This window comes from Acipenser ruthenus, chromosome 11, assembly GCF_902713425.1.
Source record: "Acipenser ruthenus chromosome 11, fAciRut3.2 maternal haplotype, whole genome shotgun sequence".
Taxonomy (NCBI): domain Eukaryota; kingdom Metazoa; phylum Chordata; class Actinopteri; order Acipenseriformes; family Acipenseridae; genus Acipenser; species Acipenser ruthenus.
In genome coordinates this window covers 41,945,607-41,964,287 of record NC_081199.1, presented here as the reverse complement: position 1 = coordinate 41,964,287, position 18,681 = coordinate 41,945,607, and the positions used below count along the sequence as shown (strand labels likewise).

Sequence of the window (18,681 nt, the reverse complement as noted above, 5' to 3'; positions counted from 1 at the left end):
GTGCAGCTATAGTACGTGAGCACAGGATTGCACAAATTAGTTCACGTTCTGGGATTCAAGTGAATTAATTAGTAATTGAATCCCGGCACAACAGTATATATAGATGCACGTTTTACTCACTCGGGATTGGATGTTTGGTGAGTAGAGAACGGGAGAGAGAAGGAGAGTAAAGTAAATTTAAAAGAATTGATAACAATTGCTATTTGTTTGTTTGTTTTTGACTCAATGTGTTTGTTTAGCGTTCGTCCACCGTTTGTTAGTGTTTGTCCATTTTGTTTGTCTGTTTATTTTGGCCTCAAGTGCCGTGTGCTGTTTTTGTTTAAACCTTTGATTTTTACAATTAAGCGCACTGAGAGCCGCAGCGTCTCAGTTTCACCTGCCAGTACTGTCTGTGTGTGTTTCTTTCTGGCCTGACGTCACCCCTACAGCCAGCCTGTTCACAGCTACCCACTGCTGCCTGATTAAGTGGATTTTTTTTACGATTTGGGGGTGGGAACGCACTGTAATTGAAGACACTTGCACAGGTTAGTCATTTACTTAGCAAACAGTGTGAAGCATCCTCAAGGGAGAGGTTTGTCAAGGTCAGGGATGGTTACCTCCAGCTGAGACCCAAAGACACACCTCCAGGCATTTCAATCTGTCCCCATGACCCTCTCATGACCTGGCAACTGCAAATGTCAACCAGTGCATAACCCTGGGGCAGCTATATGTAACATTAACAAGCTATGCCACTCGCCAGTTCTAAAGGCTTTGCCAGTGGTAGTTGTTGTAGCATGCTGAAGATGCAGAAATTAAACAAAGCGGTGGTTCAGACAGGGAACTCACTTTTAATCAGTCAATCAAATCAAGCTTATTAAGCACTGATAACCAGACAATTGTCAATGGAAATAGCAGTACCTGATCGCTAACAACGTAATTACTGTCCAATGATCATCAGGGAAGGGATTCAAATCTTACCTGATCCATTACCTCCCTGCTGCGAGTTAGAGTTTGCCTCCACCTGTTTTTTGGCTTCGTCTAAGGGTGGGGCAGCTATCCTGCCCCCTGCCCATGGCTTTCCTACAGTCAGCCTCTCTCCACTTATCAGAGGAAAAATGTATGGGCAGGGGTTCCCCGAGGTGAGGCCAAATGTATGTTAAATGTGTTATCCTAAAATGTATAATATGCATAAAAGTGTCATTGTGTCTAATCTGTAATAAATATTTGATCTATCGCTTGAGTTCCCTGACTGAAATGTTATTATCACTTCTTTTTGGATTAATTTACCCCCGTTTTTTTTTAGCCAATTTGAATGTGGCCTGCCAGAGCTGTAACCCACATGCCAATCAGGAGAACTGAACGGCAAACCTGTCACGGCCGTCAAATCAATCATCGCTTCCCCCACCGTGCTGCTAAGGTACTGAATGCTGGAGGTCAGGGTCCCAGCCTGGGAAGCATCCTCCTGGGATGAATCCAGCCAGACCATGCCATGAATTGCGTTCTAAGCCTACTTCACAATCACAACTGGCACACAAACTGGACTAGCCCTTGAATATGTGTGCGACAGCAAGTGCAGTAGCTGCAGTGTGCTAGCCTGCTGTAATCACTGCATCTGCATCTACTATCCCCTGCCTATGCAATGTGTGCAGAGAACCCTGACTGGGGTTTTCTACCTGCTTTGTGATGTGTATTCATGAACTGTGGCATTCAGATTTAAGTTAGAGTGTGTCAAGATCTTCAGCATCTGCAAATTCACAATTTCACAACCTCAGCATCGCCATAATAATTTAAATACATAAATAAACATAAACATCAGGTTTCATGTAAACTGTTTTTATATAATTAGGCAAAAAACATTTTATAAAACAGTATATTGATCATTATATATATATATATATATATATATATATATATATATATATATATATATATATATCAGTACATGTTTTACAGTAAAAAAAAAATATTGGAAAATAAATTTCAAGCAATCAGTGTTGGTTGTTCTACACTGTACAAGGGTTAATTATTAATCTATAAAAACCATGTATTCAATATTACAATTAGGTATGTACCCATATTATTATTTTAAAAAGGCATATAACAAACCATCCTCAGAAGTACATGATGTTAATAAACTCTTGTTTGCACTGTATTAATATACCAAGGACACTTGCAGGCTTTCTCACTTGGTTCTTTGGGGAGTGTGCGCTGTGGATCTCAGGTTGAACACTTTGCTACAGGACTGCTATTCCTAGTGTGAAGGCATTGCATGCTGCTGCATGGCATGGCGATGGTCCCCTTAAGACAAAAACAGCAACAGCAATAAGGGTTATTTTATATCATTTAATATTCTTCTAATATACAATATGTTTTGTCTAATATCATATTCTGCCTGTTCTTAAAGATTCTCTGCAGCGGTTGCTGCTCATTATTTACTAACTTATGATTAAGCGTGCCAGGATTCGATTTTAATTTTTTTTCAGTTTCGACGGATAAAATCGACATTTATTTTTCAGCATATATTCCGATTTTTATCAACGTTTATTTTCAGGATGATGTCACACAACCAGGCCCCGACGAATAACAATAATTTTAAAATGGACAACAACAAACAAAGCATGACCTTGTGACCATGACCACTTGAAGTGAAGTGGGAAAGTATATTAGTATTGTACTGTGCGTCACTGAAAGCCCTAAGTCTGAAACACTGATATGCCCAACCAAATCTATTTAAAATAGTACCTACAATAGAAATGCAGAGCTCAGTGAAAATGTCTGAGAGAGGTGTGGTAGCAGTGCTCTCAAATCGGGAGTCCTGGGCGTTTAATTGTTCTCATCACCCAATTTATTTCCCCCAGCTCAGCCTGGTAATACTTTCAAAGGAGAAGGTGAATCTAAAACCCTCTGACCTTTTCGTGCAGGACGACAGCCTCTTGAACACATTAGGTGCATCTGCTCTCTTCCTGACTGGCTTGACCTCCACCACAGGCACTGCAATTTAAACAGGTAAAGCACTGCAGCAGCATTTCAAAAATGGGCAAACGAAGGCTTCAAGAAAGGAGAAAGCATGTGTGCTGGAACACTGCACAGAACTATGGAAGAATACAATTACCAATCACAAACTGCAGGGAGCGCACTTTACTATACAATTAACCATGGGGCTGGGAAACTGCAGATGGATTGCATGGGCTCTTCCTTAGTTTAGCACTCTATTAATCAATTATGAATCCAGCCATGGTTTAATCCTGTTGTTGCCGCACAGTGTACAGCCATTTAAGTTATTGTGTAAAAGAACTTAGTGAAATTAAAGTTTCACGCATAAAAGGTTTACCCCCAACGGTTTACAGCACATAGGCACAGCATGTGCCAACAAAGAATATCAAGAGTTACACATGCCTTAATAACATTCAGTATTTCAAAGAATAATTAAGCCAGAACAGATGCCAAGAATGAGTTCTAAAGCACATGTTCCAATCCCGCTTTCAAAGTGCTGCTATGGATTCTAGTAAAGCTGTTACTCAAAACAAAGCCAATAAAGTAGCAAGCGGTTACTACTGGCTACACATCACCATTACATATACATGTATATTATTCTGATAAATTGTAGATTTATCAGAAAGGTGCACTTGGTTTTATAGAGTAAGAGATTTATGTAATGTTTTCATAAAGAGGAGACTAATACTCAGGGAAGTTCATTAAAGATGCTCATAGAATTAGATATGCAAACAGAGAGAGAGAGAGAGAGAGAGAGAGAGAGAGAGAGAGAGAGAGAGAGAGAGAGAGAGAGAGAGAGAGAGAGAGAGAGAGAGAAGAAAATTAGGCCGCTATCCACCGCTCACCAACATGCAAAAAAGAGCACTACAATTCTTGATGCATCTAAACAAAAGTGAGCCAGACTCCCTCCAGTGCAAGGCCCTGCTAACCCAAGAGCTCAGCCCAGAAAAGAGTCCCCTCAGCCAGCTGGTCCTGAAGCGCACTACACTAACACACACTAACACTAACCAGCTTCAGGACAACACTACTAAAACACTGCCAATTAGAGTCAACCAAATTGTAAAACAAATCAAAAGCCCCTACTTGTAATATTGGGACAAAGAAACAAAACCCCCAAATAAACTCAGTGACAACAGCCTGGCCATTGAAAAAGGTTGACAGAAACAGACCGGCTGGCCAGAGAGAACAGGCTCTGTGGTCACTGTGAGACAGGAGAGGTCGAGACAGAGATGCACTTTCTTCTACACTGTGAGAAATACTCCCAAACAAGGGACAAATTCCTGTAAAAAAATACTATTTTCCTCCCACACTTCCCATAAATATTATCATTGTTATTATTTTTGTTGTTATTGTTCTTGTAAATCTATTGTTCATATGATATGTACTGTAATTGCTTTGGCAATACTGCTGATGTTTCTCATGCCAATAACGCATCATTGAATTGAATTGAATTGAATTGAATTGAATTGAATTGAATTGGGGGGGGGGGGGGGGGGTTAGAGACCATTCTAAAGAACTAGCTAATAATAATTGCAAAACAAGCCCCAGATACTTTGACTCTGTCTGTTGTCTTCCGAGGCAATTGCATTGAGTCATAATTCTGTAACATTTGTCACTCACTGGGAAAACAGTTCCAATTACAGACATTAACACGTCGAGGAATTAGCCTTCCATCCATAAATTACCCTTGAGCCCCTGTGTAAAGACGAATTATTATCTGATCCGATGGCTAATAGAAGCAGCAAAACAGTGATAAATGACTTCCAGATCAGATAAAATCAAGCATGACATCATTTAATTAATTTCAGGCATTTTTCTGTGATTATTCCTATCCCGGGGAGAAAACAGCATACTTTAGAGCCGTTTAATGTTTCTTAACTCTCAATCTCTGCCTCTGCCTCGCGCAGTATCTACAGAGACAGCATCCCCCACCTGATTGAGGTCTTTCCCTGTTCGCCTCTCGATAGCCGGGAATGTAGTAATCCATCTTCCAGTCCAACTCCCATTGAGACCGTTTTTCCTGGAAAGGCACATAAGAGTGAAGCGAGCGAATTAGGTAATGGGGAAGACCGTTTGGTTCACGGCTTTACCTTGGTGCTTACGAAAGAAAGTTTAGGGTCAATGACACTGGCACATGCCCATCAGAGCTTCCCCCTCAAAGCCCTGTAAGTGAGCAAGTGCGGCTCAGTCCTATCTGAGTCTCTCTCAAGCACAGTAAAGGGGGTCATGAAGCACACTCTACTGCTCCTCCAGAACAGGCAAACGATGTGTGTCAGGGTTTACTTTTACCACTCTGGAGACATTTCATGAGAACTTTGTGACCAAGTACATGAGTAATACAATAAAAAAATGACAAATTCAGGGAGCAATAAGACACAGAAAAAAACAGTAGAAACCTAAGCTGGTAGGCAGGTACTAGAATTGAAGCACAGTGTTCAGAATGAATTGCTGTCTGTATTATTTAATATTCCTACAGTATATTGTGATCTAAACACCCTTTAGCTTTCCCCATGTTAGAACAGGAATGTGAGGTCATGGGCAGTGTTATTATTATTTATTTCTTAGCAGACGCCCTTATCCAGAGTGACTTACAATTGTTACAAGATATCACATTATTTCTACATACAATTACCCATTTATACAGGTGGGTTTTCTCTGGAGCAATCTAGGTAAAGTACCTTGCTCAAGGGTACAGCAGCAGTGTCCTCCACCGGGGATTGAACCCACAACCCTCCAGTCAAGAGTCCAAAGCACTAACCACTACTCCACACTGCTGCCCTGTTATTTAAATCTGCTGCTGCTGCTTAGATCATTAAAACAGACCACATTCATTTTTACTTTGTCATGAAGCACAGTACAGTAGGTGTTTGCAAAAGAAGGGTCTCTAACTAGTCTCTTAGAGACAGGTGTCACGCAGATTAAACCCATGCTCTCTGCTCAAGCTTGCAGTCATGCTATGATCCAAGGCTGAGTCTGTGGAACACCAACAGGTCTGCTGAAGGACGCTCAGCAGGAGAAACTGCCCTCATCAGCTCCAAACTCAACCAGTGTCCCAGCATAGTGTAGGAGGGGTTCTGCACTATTGGGCCGTTTGCCCCTTGTGTCATAAACAGTGGGCTTTAATCTCCCAGGTCGCAGTTACAGTCTGAGACGTCATGTCTCTGATGTCCTCTAAGGTCATGCTTTCTTCAACATATCTTCTACTCGTTTTGCAGCCCCCTCACAGCCCTGCTGATATGCTCCAATACTCTTTTAACAATTTGTTATGGATTGGCTGCGCTGGGAATGGAACTCAGGATCTCAACAGTAAGACCTTTGCTTTAAGCAGTGGATCAAATTGCATCTGAAACGCTTGTACAATGAACATTGATTCCATTAACCCTTGTGAACTTTACTCACTGAACTATATTTAGTGAAGTACACTGTGGTCCTTTAATTGTGCAACACCAGCTATTACCTGTTTCGTGTCTGTTCTGTTAGGACTTGTCATTGGAGCTGAGTGGCATTTTAATTTCCTTCAGGACCAGGTTCATTCTCAATGCAGATGCTTTACTTCTTTAGTAGATGCCCAACACTTTCTGCTTTTGAAAAATGAATGAAAAATTACCCCCTTTCCCCATCTTTCCTACAGGGACTGACTGCATTGCTAAAAGTCAAGACAGTTAGCAATTTGTGCAGTGTGTATTAATATTCAAGTGTTTGTGCTCATCTGAACGGGCTGTCACTGTGCTTTCTCCCTAGTCAACGGAAGTGACCCTTGCTCATTAAGTGCTGGTAAATTGCTGAGGAGGGCGACAGGCAGCGAGAGATGGACTGTAATAACTCCTTGTCAGTCAGGTTGAAGGGCAGCCCGAGCTGTAGGCAGCTCCATTAGCAGGGGATTGCTAATAGGAGATCTGTTTCGCTAATTAGAAAACAGAATCGAGAAATCCTATTAGCTCTATTAAAACCCCTAGCAAGCAGCAGCAGAGATGGTGTATACATGACAAAGACCCCCCACCCCCCCCACCCCCGTTAAAATATGCATACCAAAAATAGGTGTTAGCTTTAGTGTTAACACAGTAGTCTAAACGTTTAGGGAATGAAATGGGAAACGTACACCCCTACTGAGGTGACAGAACATATCAAACTCACCGACACTTCATTAGGACTGCCTCCCACCCACCTATAGTAATATCATGTCCATCCCACACTGGACAGTCCGCAAGGCATGGAGTCAACAAGGTGCCTGGAGGTGTCTTGCATGACTGCGGCTCAGCCAGTAACAGGGTCAATGAGGTACTCAGTGGACTGCTACCATCAATGCACAGTTCACATTCACCCCACATTTTGTTCAATTGGATTGATATCTGGAGACTGTGCTGGCCAAGGAAGATAAAGGCCAACACAGCGGACAACAGTAATTGGCAGTAATGTGAGAGCTTGCCCAGCGCAGAATAAGGGAGTTTTTCGATAAGGGGCTTCTAGTGTTATTCATACCAATTAAAATTGTTTGAAATAAATACACAAATAATATTCATTACCATAATGTGAAGAAATTGAAAGCATGTCATTTTGCAGGGTTTTGAAAGCAGATATCTGAAATCACTTCAGCATTGGGACCAGTGGTGGAGGAATGTATGACTTGTATTTGATTTTTAATTACACAGGAAATCTCCCTGAGCAGAGAAATCATCCAGGCTATTTACATGATACAACAGAGAATCCAAATCAATCTCATTCACAGGCACATTTCAATATCTTCCAGTGAGAAGAGAATCATTGTTATTTTCAATTCAAGTGCTGAAAGTCAAGGTTTCACAAAAAGAACTGCAGGGATGCTTGGCAGTCTCTTTAAGGCTTTTTCAAATTTCTTAAAGAATTTTGTGGGGAATGTTGTACTCTTGTAAAGAAAACAGATTTGACAGCACTTAAGGCTAAACGTCTCTGTATATCAACAAAGAGCTGCAGTCATACACAAAAATGCACACGTAACAAGGGCTGCAGTCCACATGCAACTACTGGGGCTGCAAGCAAGTGCTTTAACCACAGTACAAACTGATCTAATCTGTATCACCAGCAGAAAGCAGCATCGTTAGCAAGCGTCCTCAACACAACACACCACAATCTCCAGTACCTTAACACAACACACCACAATCTCCAGTACCTTAACACAACACACCACAATCTCCAGTACCTTAACACAACACACCCAAATCTCCAGTACCTTAACACAACACACCACAATCTCCAGTACCTTAACACAACACACCACAATCTCCAGTACCTTAACACAACACACCACAATCTCCAGTACCTTAACACAACACACCACAATCTCCAGTACCTTAACACAACACACCCAAATCTCCAGTACCTTAACACAACACACCACAATCTCCAGTACCTTAACACAACACACCCAAATCTCCAGGACCTTAACACAACACACCCAAATCTCCAGTACCTTAACACAACACACCACAATCTCCAGTACCTTAACACAACACACCACAATCTCCAGTACCTTAACACAACACACCCAAATCTCCAGTACCTTAACACAACACACCACAATCTCCAGTACCTTAACACAACACACCCAAATCTCCAGGACCTTAACACAACACACCCAAATCTCCAGTACCTTAACACAACACACCACAATCTCCAGTACCTTAACACAACACACCACAATCTCCAGTACCTTAACACAACACACCCAAATCTCCAGTACCTTAACACAACACACCCCAATCTCCAGTACCTTAACACAACACACCACAATCTCCAGTACCTTAACACAACACACCTCAATCTCCAGTACCTTAACACAACACACCCCAATCTCCAGGCCCTTAACACAACACACCCCAATCTCCAGTACCTTAACACAACACACCACAATCTCCAGTACCTTAACACAACACACCCCAATCTCCAGTACCTTAACACAACACACCCAAATCTCCAGTACCTTAACACAACACACCACAATCTCCAGTACCTTAACACAACACACCACAATCTCCAGTACCTTAACACAACACACCCCAATCCAGTACCTTAACAAAACACACCCCAATCTCCAGTACCTTAACACAACACACCTCAATCTCCAGGCTCTTAACACAACACACCCCAATCCAGTACCTTAACACAACACACCCCAATCACCAGTACCTTAACACAACACTAGAGGGTCTGGTTCTTGGAAGGTGAGAAGATACTTTAACCTTGTCCAGTGGTGCCCTGCACCCACACAATACGAGTCAGAGAATAGAAGACTCCTTCGAGATTTGACGATCTGCTGTAAGAGGAATTTACCAAGGACACTCTTTTTTCATTCCTGCATTGCAATGTTCTTACATTCTGGACACAGTGCTTAATTTCCATTTTTCTTCGCAGTTGCACCAATTTACTGATCTAATATTTGTGACCTGTGTACTGCAATTGAGAAATAACTTTAGATGGTTTGAAGCTTATATATAGCCTTGCTACTATTCTTTTTTTTGTGCCAAATCAACGATTAATATCAATGTTTATTTTTGAAAGAATTAATGTTTTTTTTTCTATCTATTTTTCAATTCAAGCAGAGCATGGGTGAAATCAACCTTTATGCTTAAAAAAATATGCCTTTGAGAAACCCCTTTATCATATTCAACATGCAACAAAACCATGGTTACCAACATTCTAATTGAAATAACGTTTGGTCACAGCGAAGCTATACCTTGTAAAGCTAAAGTTCCTACACAAATTACAAAATTGTCTCAAATAAACCGTAGAAAACGCAGCATATAAAATGTATTACAGACTTTTATAGCATACATTTACAAGTAAAAATAATATGCATAGAACAAAATATGAGATAGTTGAACAGAACTAACTTGCACTTATTATTCTGAGCTCTGCCCCTCTCCTGCTTCAGCACAGCTGGACTCACTAGAGGCAAGGCAGACTGGCCCGCTTTGTCCTGCCTCGGAGACTTCAGCCGTCCATCAGGGTATTCTGTGCAATACTCATTAAATGTTTTCCTCTTCTGCCCCATTTTCAAATCAAAACTAGTAACTGCCACTGTATATACCTATAATAGCAAAAGCTTACCTACATCTTAACCCGCTAATTTCAAAGTAGGCGCTTTGAATGACAGGCGCTGTAGCTGGCAAATGAAAGTGCCCAGTCGGCCTTGATGATTGACAGTCATTTCAACGGACAAGAGCATTCTAACGCTGCTTCAGCCAACGAGATCTGTCATAACAGGATGAAATGATTGACAGTGAAACTACACTAGCCTATTAAGGGACCACTGAGTTGACTGACAGCACCCCCTACCCATTCAGAGCGGAACGGAGACGGGACAGACAGCAAGTATAAAAACTACAGACTAGAGATTATTCCTAAATTAGAAAAAAAAAGAGAGTGGTTTTACCGACGTTTATCCAATATAAATTTATTTCAGTCAAATTCATATTTTTGGGGAATTCGACGTTTAACAAGCTTTAACAATTAAAATAAAAAAGTAGCAAGCCTACTTCTATAGAACTTTGGATGGTTTAAGGCACCCCTACACCTAAGGTGTTTTTGTTGCTGTAGTTGCTATTATTTTAATGCAGACACATGTCATGGTAAACAGTGAATCTATCCTGTTGTAAAATAAGGTCCACACCAGAGATAAACCCCCAGACCCTTATTCCTTCCTGCGGTTATATGTGCCTGCTACAGTCACCGGACAGCTACAGCCTACATTTTTATAAATGACTCCCATTGTCATGGTTTGCGGCTCCTCCAGGTTTAATTGGTTTCAATGGGGATTATCCGTGCCATTTAACCTTCCTTGCAGGAATGGAGCGGAGACCCGGGTCTCAATTTGTGATAGTCTGCTTTATTGACCTCAACGCTCGCTTCACTAGGCTAATCACGAGCAGTGCTAACGTGTGCAAAGAGATTCCACAGCACAGAACTCTGTCACAATGCACAAAACACGAAACCATGGGTTAACAGAATCCTGAAGTCAGACACTAGGCTATGTCTATTGTTTATCTTGGATCCTAATTAACATGCCACGTCTCATTATATGTGCTGCACTGTACCCAATCAGCTGGTAAATAGAAGATTGTCAGTCTGACACTTTTCAAGAGGACTTATTTATTTTTACACCAGGGATATGAATTACAGATTACAGATGTCAGTACCTCCAGTCACAGCCTTAACACAATCCCATAAACTTGAATCAGTTAATTCAGGCACGTGATTCCCAAATTATAGCCGTCATACCAACATACCAGTGTAGAGGAGCTTGTACAGAGAGAATGACCACGTAATGGTGCTGTACTGGAATTCCTTCCAGATTCACACAGTACTTCTCTAGGATGCTTCTCTGTGACAGGTACCAAATAAGCATAAATCGTTGCAGCTGCACAGTGATCCCAAAGGCGCTTTTGCTCACCTCAACAATGTGCAGGCTATTTGTTCCAAGACTGCAAATCCAAATCATCCTTGCCCTGGAATAAGTTTGCCTAATTGACCAATCTCCCAAAGCCGGTTAAGGGACAGCCTGTCTTATTAAAGATACATTAATGTATCTTTTACTGCACCTGATTCAATCACAGTTCATGACATATCGCTTCATAGCGGCACGCTGCCCCTTCACCGCCCATCACGGAATGTAATATTTGAAATGTACGCTGCCCCTTCACCGCCCATCACGGAATGTAATATTTGAAATGTACGCTGCCCCTTCACCGCCCATCACGGAATGTAATATTTGAAATGCACGCTGCCCCTTCACCGCCCATCACGGAATGTAATATTTGAAATGTACGCTGCCCCTTCACCGCCCATCACGGAATGTAATATTTGAAATGCACGCTGCCCCTTCACCGCCCATCACGGAATGTAATATTTGAAATGTGCGCTGCCCCTTCACCGCCCATCACGGAATGTAATATTTGAAATGTACGCTGCCCCTTCACCGCCCATCACGGAATGTAATATTTGAAATGTACGCTGCCCCTTCACCGCCCATCACGGAATGTAATATTTGAAATGTGCGCTGCCCCTTCACCGCCCATCACGGAATGTAATATTTGAAATGCACGCTGCCCCTTCACCGCCCATCACGGAATGTAATATTTGAAATGTACGCTGCCCCTTCACCGCCCATCACGGAATGTAATATTTGAAATGTACGCTGCCCCTTCACCGCCCATCACGGAATGTAATATTTGAAATGCACGCTGCCCCTTCACCGCCCATCACGGAATGTAATATTTGAAATGCACGCTGCCCCTTCACCGCCCATCACGGAATGTAATATTTGAAATGTACAGCAGGACAGGCTTTTACTTATTGCAGAAGAAAGGTGAAAAAGTAAAGGCTGACGACAAGCCCCTTGTTTTTCTACAGACTGCAGGTATTTGTAGATCAGACATTTAATCAGGCATCATGTTTATTTCCAAAGTTGCCCTGTTCTAATGTGATGGTGGTTAATATCAAATCTGACTAACTCAGGCTCTGTGCACATTACAAAACGAATGCCACTTTGGGGAATTGAACTAATGCCAGATCCACAAGGCTCTAGCACAGCACAGCACAGCACAGCACAGCACACACGTTTGTATTCCTATATTTGTGGGGACTTCTCATAGACTCTCACTATATTTTTATTTACTATTTCTACAAAACTCCACACAGGGTGAAAGTCAACAACAAACTAAACATTTTGGCACTTTTATTTATTTTTTTGAAGGCATGCTTAGTTCTTAAAAGGTGTTTTACAAGGTATAGGTTTTGGGTTTGCATCGTCAAGCAGATTATATATTGATTGAAACAGGAAAGAGAGGACTATGGTTTGGTAATTATTTGTATTTTTAAAAATGTATTGAAATCCTGCTGCATTGTCTGTTATATATATATATATATATATATATATATATATATATATATATATATATATATATATATATATATTCATTCTTTTTACAGAATCTGAGCTTTACTTACAGCTATGAAAATATTTATTATTTTCTGATCTTTTTTATATTTATGTTTTGATTATTTTATGTGAAGGAGTAAATAAATGAATACCTTTGTTTATTCAAACGGACTGACAGTTTGATGCTTTCTACAAAACCAGCTGCCTCTGTACAGCTTTGTTACAAGAAATATTTGTTTAGGTGACTCCTAACCATGTAAGGGGCAGGGGTAGCAATGATAATTTTAATCAGGTAAATTTGAGTTTGTTGGACCATTGTCCATTGAACAGCAAGATATACACAACAAATAAACTGTCATCTATTGATGAAACACTGAGCATTCACCCCAAACAAGTACAGAACCTAACTGAATTACCAGACAGCAGTACTTGCCATGGTGCTAATGTCATACTCAAGGGCTAGTCTTGCTGTCTCTGCTGCCTGCAGCTCTTCTTCTGTCACAATTGGCTCAAGCCTGGTTGTTGTATAATCGTCACTTCTCAGCTGGATAAAAAGCAACATGAAAGAGGTTAGCGAAGATGTCAAACACAACATTTACACAAAGCACTGACAAAACCATAAAGAAGTGCCTTATCTTCATCAAACTATTGTGCTTTCAATCTTTAATTTACAGTGCAGAATTTTTATCAATTGAGTACATTCCGGCTTTTTAAAATGCGCTCTCTGTTTTTAATATCTGTGATACTGAAGCACTGTTTATAGAGCTTGCTTTAGCTTCTAATAAAGTATGCCCTGCATGCATGAATTTATTGAAAAGGGAAAAAAGGATGACAGCATTTCGGGAAACAAAATTAGCAGCGTTTACAACGAAAATCGATGAATTTATGCAGAAGCACCTCAAGGCGTTGTACATATCTGAGAGGCCACAGTAAATCATTAATCTGACGGAAACGGCACCTCTACCAAAACAAGATCTACATTGAATTTGTTTTTAAGAATTGGAAAAAATATTCATCCAACAATGAGCAGGATTTTTCAGCGAAATGAGTACAAATGACTTTGACCAAACCATTTGTCAGGAGCCGATTCATTTATAGGCACTGTGGGAGTGAAAATTTGTCATGCTGCATGGAGAAATAACAGCTCTAAGACTGTGTTTCTCGCTGGTTTTGTAACATTGGCAGGTTTACTGTTCATTCATGAAAGGCTGGGGTCCATGCTACCTAAAACATTCCTGGTAGATATGCATAGCTCTCTCCCTGCGTTCAGTGTTTGGGTTACTGTGTGCATTGACTGATGCTTCTCAGCAATCAGACTGATCTGCCGCTGCATCCATAGGTTCATACAAGGTCTACTGCATTCTGTTGAATTTATGGGGGTTCAGTTGTTTCCTGTGGGGTTCAAGGCAAGACGCGGCAGACGAGAAGCAGAAAAACAATAACTCACCTGCGGCACAGGGACCACCCATGTCCAGCTGTCAGCCTTAGCTTGTCCAAACTGTGCAGCACAACCTACAGATCAAATACTCATCAACACATCGAAATACTAAAAACCCAACTCATTTTTCCACTACGCTGAAGTTATCGACAGAGTAAAATTTGACCTTGTTCATTTTTCAAAGTAATCCCTTTTCATGTCTTTGCAGATTTTATATTGTACGGCCAGCTTTTGTATAACACTTCCCTCAACTATAACACTAATTGGATCTTCAAAGCTTTTTGCCCAAGAGTCTGATGTGCACCTCTTTTCCTACACGGAACAAAGCTCTGTAAAGGGATATTTTCTATCAGATGCATTTTCCTAGTATTTCATTGCTTTCCTTCCTTATATCCGATTATGTGTGTTCGGTATAATGCTCTGTTGTTTTTTTCTGCTTCGGTCATTAATTAACTTAGCCAGTAACTATTCCAGCAAAAAAAAGAAAAGCTTCTGAAAAAAGACTGGGAGACGCATATTAGCGTTGCACTGTGTGCACTGAAACCCACAGGTTGAAGCATTGTGCACCGAAGCCTGTGCAGCATGAATATGCTTCCCAAACTTACTTTAGAAAACAATGATAGCATACTAAAGTGCTTAGGCATTGGGAAAATCTAGATGATATAAGGGGAAAAAAAAGTAGGATGACATACTGTATCTATTTATTAATGTGGTGCACATACTGCATACGAACTAAACGTTTGGGAAATGCGCTTTTGGGGTCTATGACTCTGTGTACTTCCAAATGCATTCTCAGTTAAGCTATTTGCTCGTTGTTGAGTTTGTATTTCTACACATAACAAGTACTGCAGGCCTGTGTTTTTAGCATGCTACCCGCATTTTGAGAATTTATTTCGTCGTTGTGGGTGTCTTTTTGTATCCTGCTGTGCAGAAAAGAAAATAAAAAGTTTCCATGGAAACCAATTTAAAGAAAAGGTACCAGTAGGGAAATGAAATTTCTTATGCTTGATGGAAACTGTATCTGGCTTTTAGTGAATACTGTAGTTACTGTTGATAGACAAGGAGTGGTAAGTCATGGCTGGAGTAAGATTTGAAAGGCTTACAAAATGAGCACATTGTGGCAAGCTGAGCCCCTTGCTATAAAGCAAAAATGTGCATTTTGACACAAAACTTTGAGTTATGTCTTTCTTTTGAAAATGTGTAAAGTTCTTGTCTGCAGAATCAATCCCGTGAGAGCTGAACATACAGCTCAGCTGTAAAGTAAACACAACACTGTTGTATAACCTTGGATTTTGTGATTTATAATACATTCTTCAGCTGCACACAGTTGGAGGAGTCAGAACCACTCAGCTGCTCGACAAGGAGCTTGACCTTACAGTATATTGGAATAAAAACGGACAGCACTTACCACTATTTGCTGTTTGAGCTCTTGCTTTTTCAACAGAAGAAAGCTAAAAAGAAACAAAGAAGCTTAAAAAACCCCATATATTTTACTCAAAGAGAAAAAGCCTGGCCAAATGCCAACATATTTCAATTCGCTTATTCATATTTATTAATGAAAAATGATTATCTTCCAGTCATTTAATGAAAAATGATTATCTTCCAGTCATTTAAATTCTCACTACCTGCTTTATCAGTGTAAAGATGTGGTACATTCATTTTTTTCCAGCTCTTTTGTAAAATAAGATTTTTTTTTCACAGAAAAAATCCATTAAGCCTATCTTAACGAACAGAGCAGGGATACAATACTGCCCTTGGAAAGGTTACTGGGGATAGGGGATGTAAAAAAATGAATACTGGTCTTGGCGTTCTCAATGGACTGGAATTTCTATTGAAGGAATTGATATTGCAGACTACCGCCATCGTTATGGGCTTCTAATAAATAGACCTCAAGGGATGAGAGTGGAATTACACACGAATCCCCATGATCTACAAGCTAATGTTCTTGTCTAATTAATAGACTTTGTCAAAGGGACACACAGTGTTCATCTGTAACAGCAGGAACCGTTAGTATTGCTTTGTGCATCTCCATTTGTTTGTTTTTTTTACTCCTGCCCAACCTGTTACAAGCTGGCGGAAACCCCCAAAAAGCACAGTTTAAATACATCCAGAAGTTCAAAACTCTTCCTACTGTTTATGAACCTGGAAAACTGGGAAATAAATTATTTGCACCAATTTTCAGTTGTTTGTTTGTTTTGTTTTGTTTTAATTTTCATATAAATTAAAAGAGAAAATAAGCCATATACAGATGTTGGCTTTTAAACGCTGGTAACAGTATGACATGTACTCCAAAACTTGCAACACTCGATGAGGTTTTAACACTGGTAGGATAGCAGATGGACGGACAGTCAGATGGATAGACTATGCAAGCCCATGTTCATGCTCATACTGACCTTTGATCTAGGGACGCTTGTGGATCTGAAGTGATCTCTATACTGACCCATACCAGATGGGTTTGACTGGCATTCTCCAAGTTGGGCCTCTTTCACCTGCAGCAATGAGATTCATCAGGTTGGTCATTTCAGGGCATGCATATATGTGATTTATTACAACTGGCAATGGCTCCCCATCCCAGATGCAGATCCCTTCCTCTGTGAAGCTATACAATAAACCAGTATCTACTGCATGAAGAGAGGGACTGGGTGAGCCCGCGGGGTAGTAAAGGTCACGCTGTTGCTTTCAGGCCTGTATAAATGTTTGAAGAGATAAATGACTGATGAGTCCTGCAGCTACTCCTTCAAACAATCCGAGTCGCTGTGCCTCGGGCCACTTCAGAGATCCTTCTTCTACTGCACATGGGGCTTCCTCCCTGTCAGTATCAAAGCCATCGTCAATTTACAACAAACCATCTCTGACAGACCCTGGGCCTTTTTTTTTATTACTGCCCTATAGACATTAGGATTGTCTGGCTGGTTATCTAAAATAAAAAAGGTAAATACAATATAATATTAGAATCTGTAGTTCCAATCTCTTGGTTTTTGAAGGCCATTGTGAGGATAGAGAAATGTTTCCAACAAGTTGTTAGCACATTTTTATACAGATCATTTTTGAAAGCAGATCTCCCAAGTCTCTGCCGAGTTAAGAAATTAAGAGAAGGGTTAGCTGCAAGCCGAAGACTGCACAATCAAACCATTGACATGGAATGTGGTCAATGAATTTAATTTTTATTACTTGTTTTCGGACAGGAAAATGGAATTGGAGATTAACGGGTTTAAAGGCACTACAGAAGACTAGGAACAAACTAACTGACTAAACCTTAAAGAAGTTTGCCGTAGCATAGCATAGCAAAGTGTAATAAGGTATAGTGAAAGCATTGTAAAGCCCAGAGAGCATATTAAAAAAAAAAAACAGCAAACTATGGTAAATGCACAGTATTACCATGGGGTGCAAAACCGTGCAAATGGGAACTAACTAACTTTATAAACAAAACACCCCCAGCAACTTGAAATACTATACTTTGAGTATGTTTTTAAGGCAAACGAAATTACCAATTCATTACCCCAGATAATGTGTATGGGAGAGATAATGGAGTGTGAGAGGGCTTTACCTGAAAGTGGGAAGCCTCCTGGGGATTCTGCAACAGCTTGCAGGCCGCCCTGTGCACTTCCACCAAGCGAGACAGAAACACCCAATTAGCCATAAACAAACACATTAGCGCCCGCACCAGGCTACCACACGCAGGCTCACTCGGGCAGCATCCCCATCAGCTGCACTGCCAGCCCCCTCTGCTTCTTACTGCTGTGGTTCCATTTCTAAACAGAGCGAGAGGCTCAGCGAGGGGGCTGCAGCACTGGGCATACCGTCATGGCATGTTAATGAAACACTGACTGTACAATGGCGTTCACTCTGGCGCGATGTGGGGAGAATTCAGAGTACATAATTAGATACTACAACATGGTGGTCATCTAATCGGCTCATGTTTAGAGCAGGCACCTCAGTCTACTGGTGCAGGATCAGTCAGCAGCACAGCGAGCCAGCATCTATTTCCTACAGTAAACTCATGGTAAAAATGTACGGTTTATTTTGAGAAATGGTGTGAAATATATGGTATAAGCCTGGTAAAGAGCATAATAAACTTTCTTAAGTTCTGATTTCTATTGAACCCTGCCACTCCAATGCAAATTCCTGACAGCTGCCTGCTACCATGAGAATGATTTTGACGGCTCTTGCATGCACGAGCAGAAGCATCTGTCTGTAGCCCGTTATTGCCAATTGTTTAATGAATTCCTTCAACACAAGATGATGTAAATTCCACATAATCAATCTGTTATACTGCGGTCGAAGAGTCATCACAGTCAAACTAAGAAAGTCGGATCTAGGTTCTGGTTCAAAACTGATTATATTGTATAACTTCTGA

General features: G+C 40.8%; 1 protein-coding gene across 2 annotated transcripts in view; it reads right to left on the bottom strand.

Moving 5' to 3' along the window:
* Positions 1-1,926: 1,926 nt before the first annotated feature.
* LOC117427012 (uncharacterized) overlaps positions 1,927-18,681 on the bottom strand; it is a 62,767-nt gene continuing 46,012 nt past the window's right edge. Inside the window, exons 9-15 of one of the 2 annotated variants that reach the window (XM_034045347.3) lie at positions 16,718-16,813; positions 15,733-15,775; positions 14,334-14,398; positions 13,320-13,430; positions 4,906-4,993; positions 2,889-2,970; positions 1,927-2,277 (exon numbers count right to left, since the gene is read on the bottom strand). In XM_034045347.3, coding sequence (XP_033901238.3) covers positions 2,214-2,277; positions 2,889-2,970; positions 4,906-4,993; positions 13,320-13,430; positions 14,334-14,398; positions 15,733-15,775; positions 16,718-16,813 — 549 coding nt within the window. In that variant the 3' untranslated portion in view covers positions 1,927-2,213. The remainder of the gene's footprint in view (positions 2,278-2,888; positions 2,971-4,905; positions 4,994-13,319; positions 13,431-14,333; positions 14,399-15,732; positions 15,776-16,717; positions 16,814-18,681) is intronic. The other variant, XM_034045348.3, reaches the window with a different exon arrangement.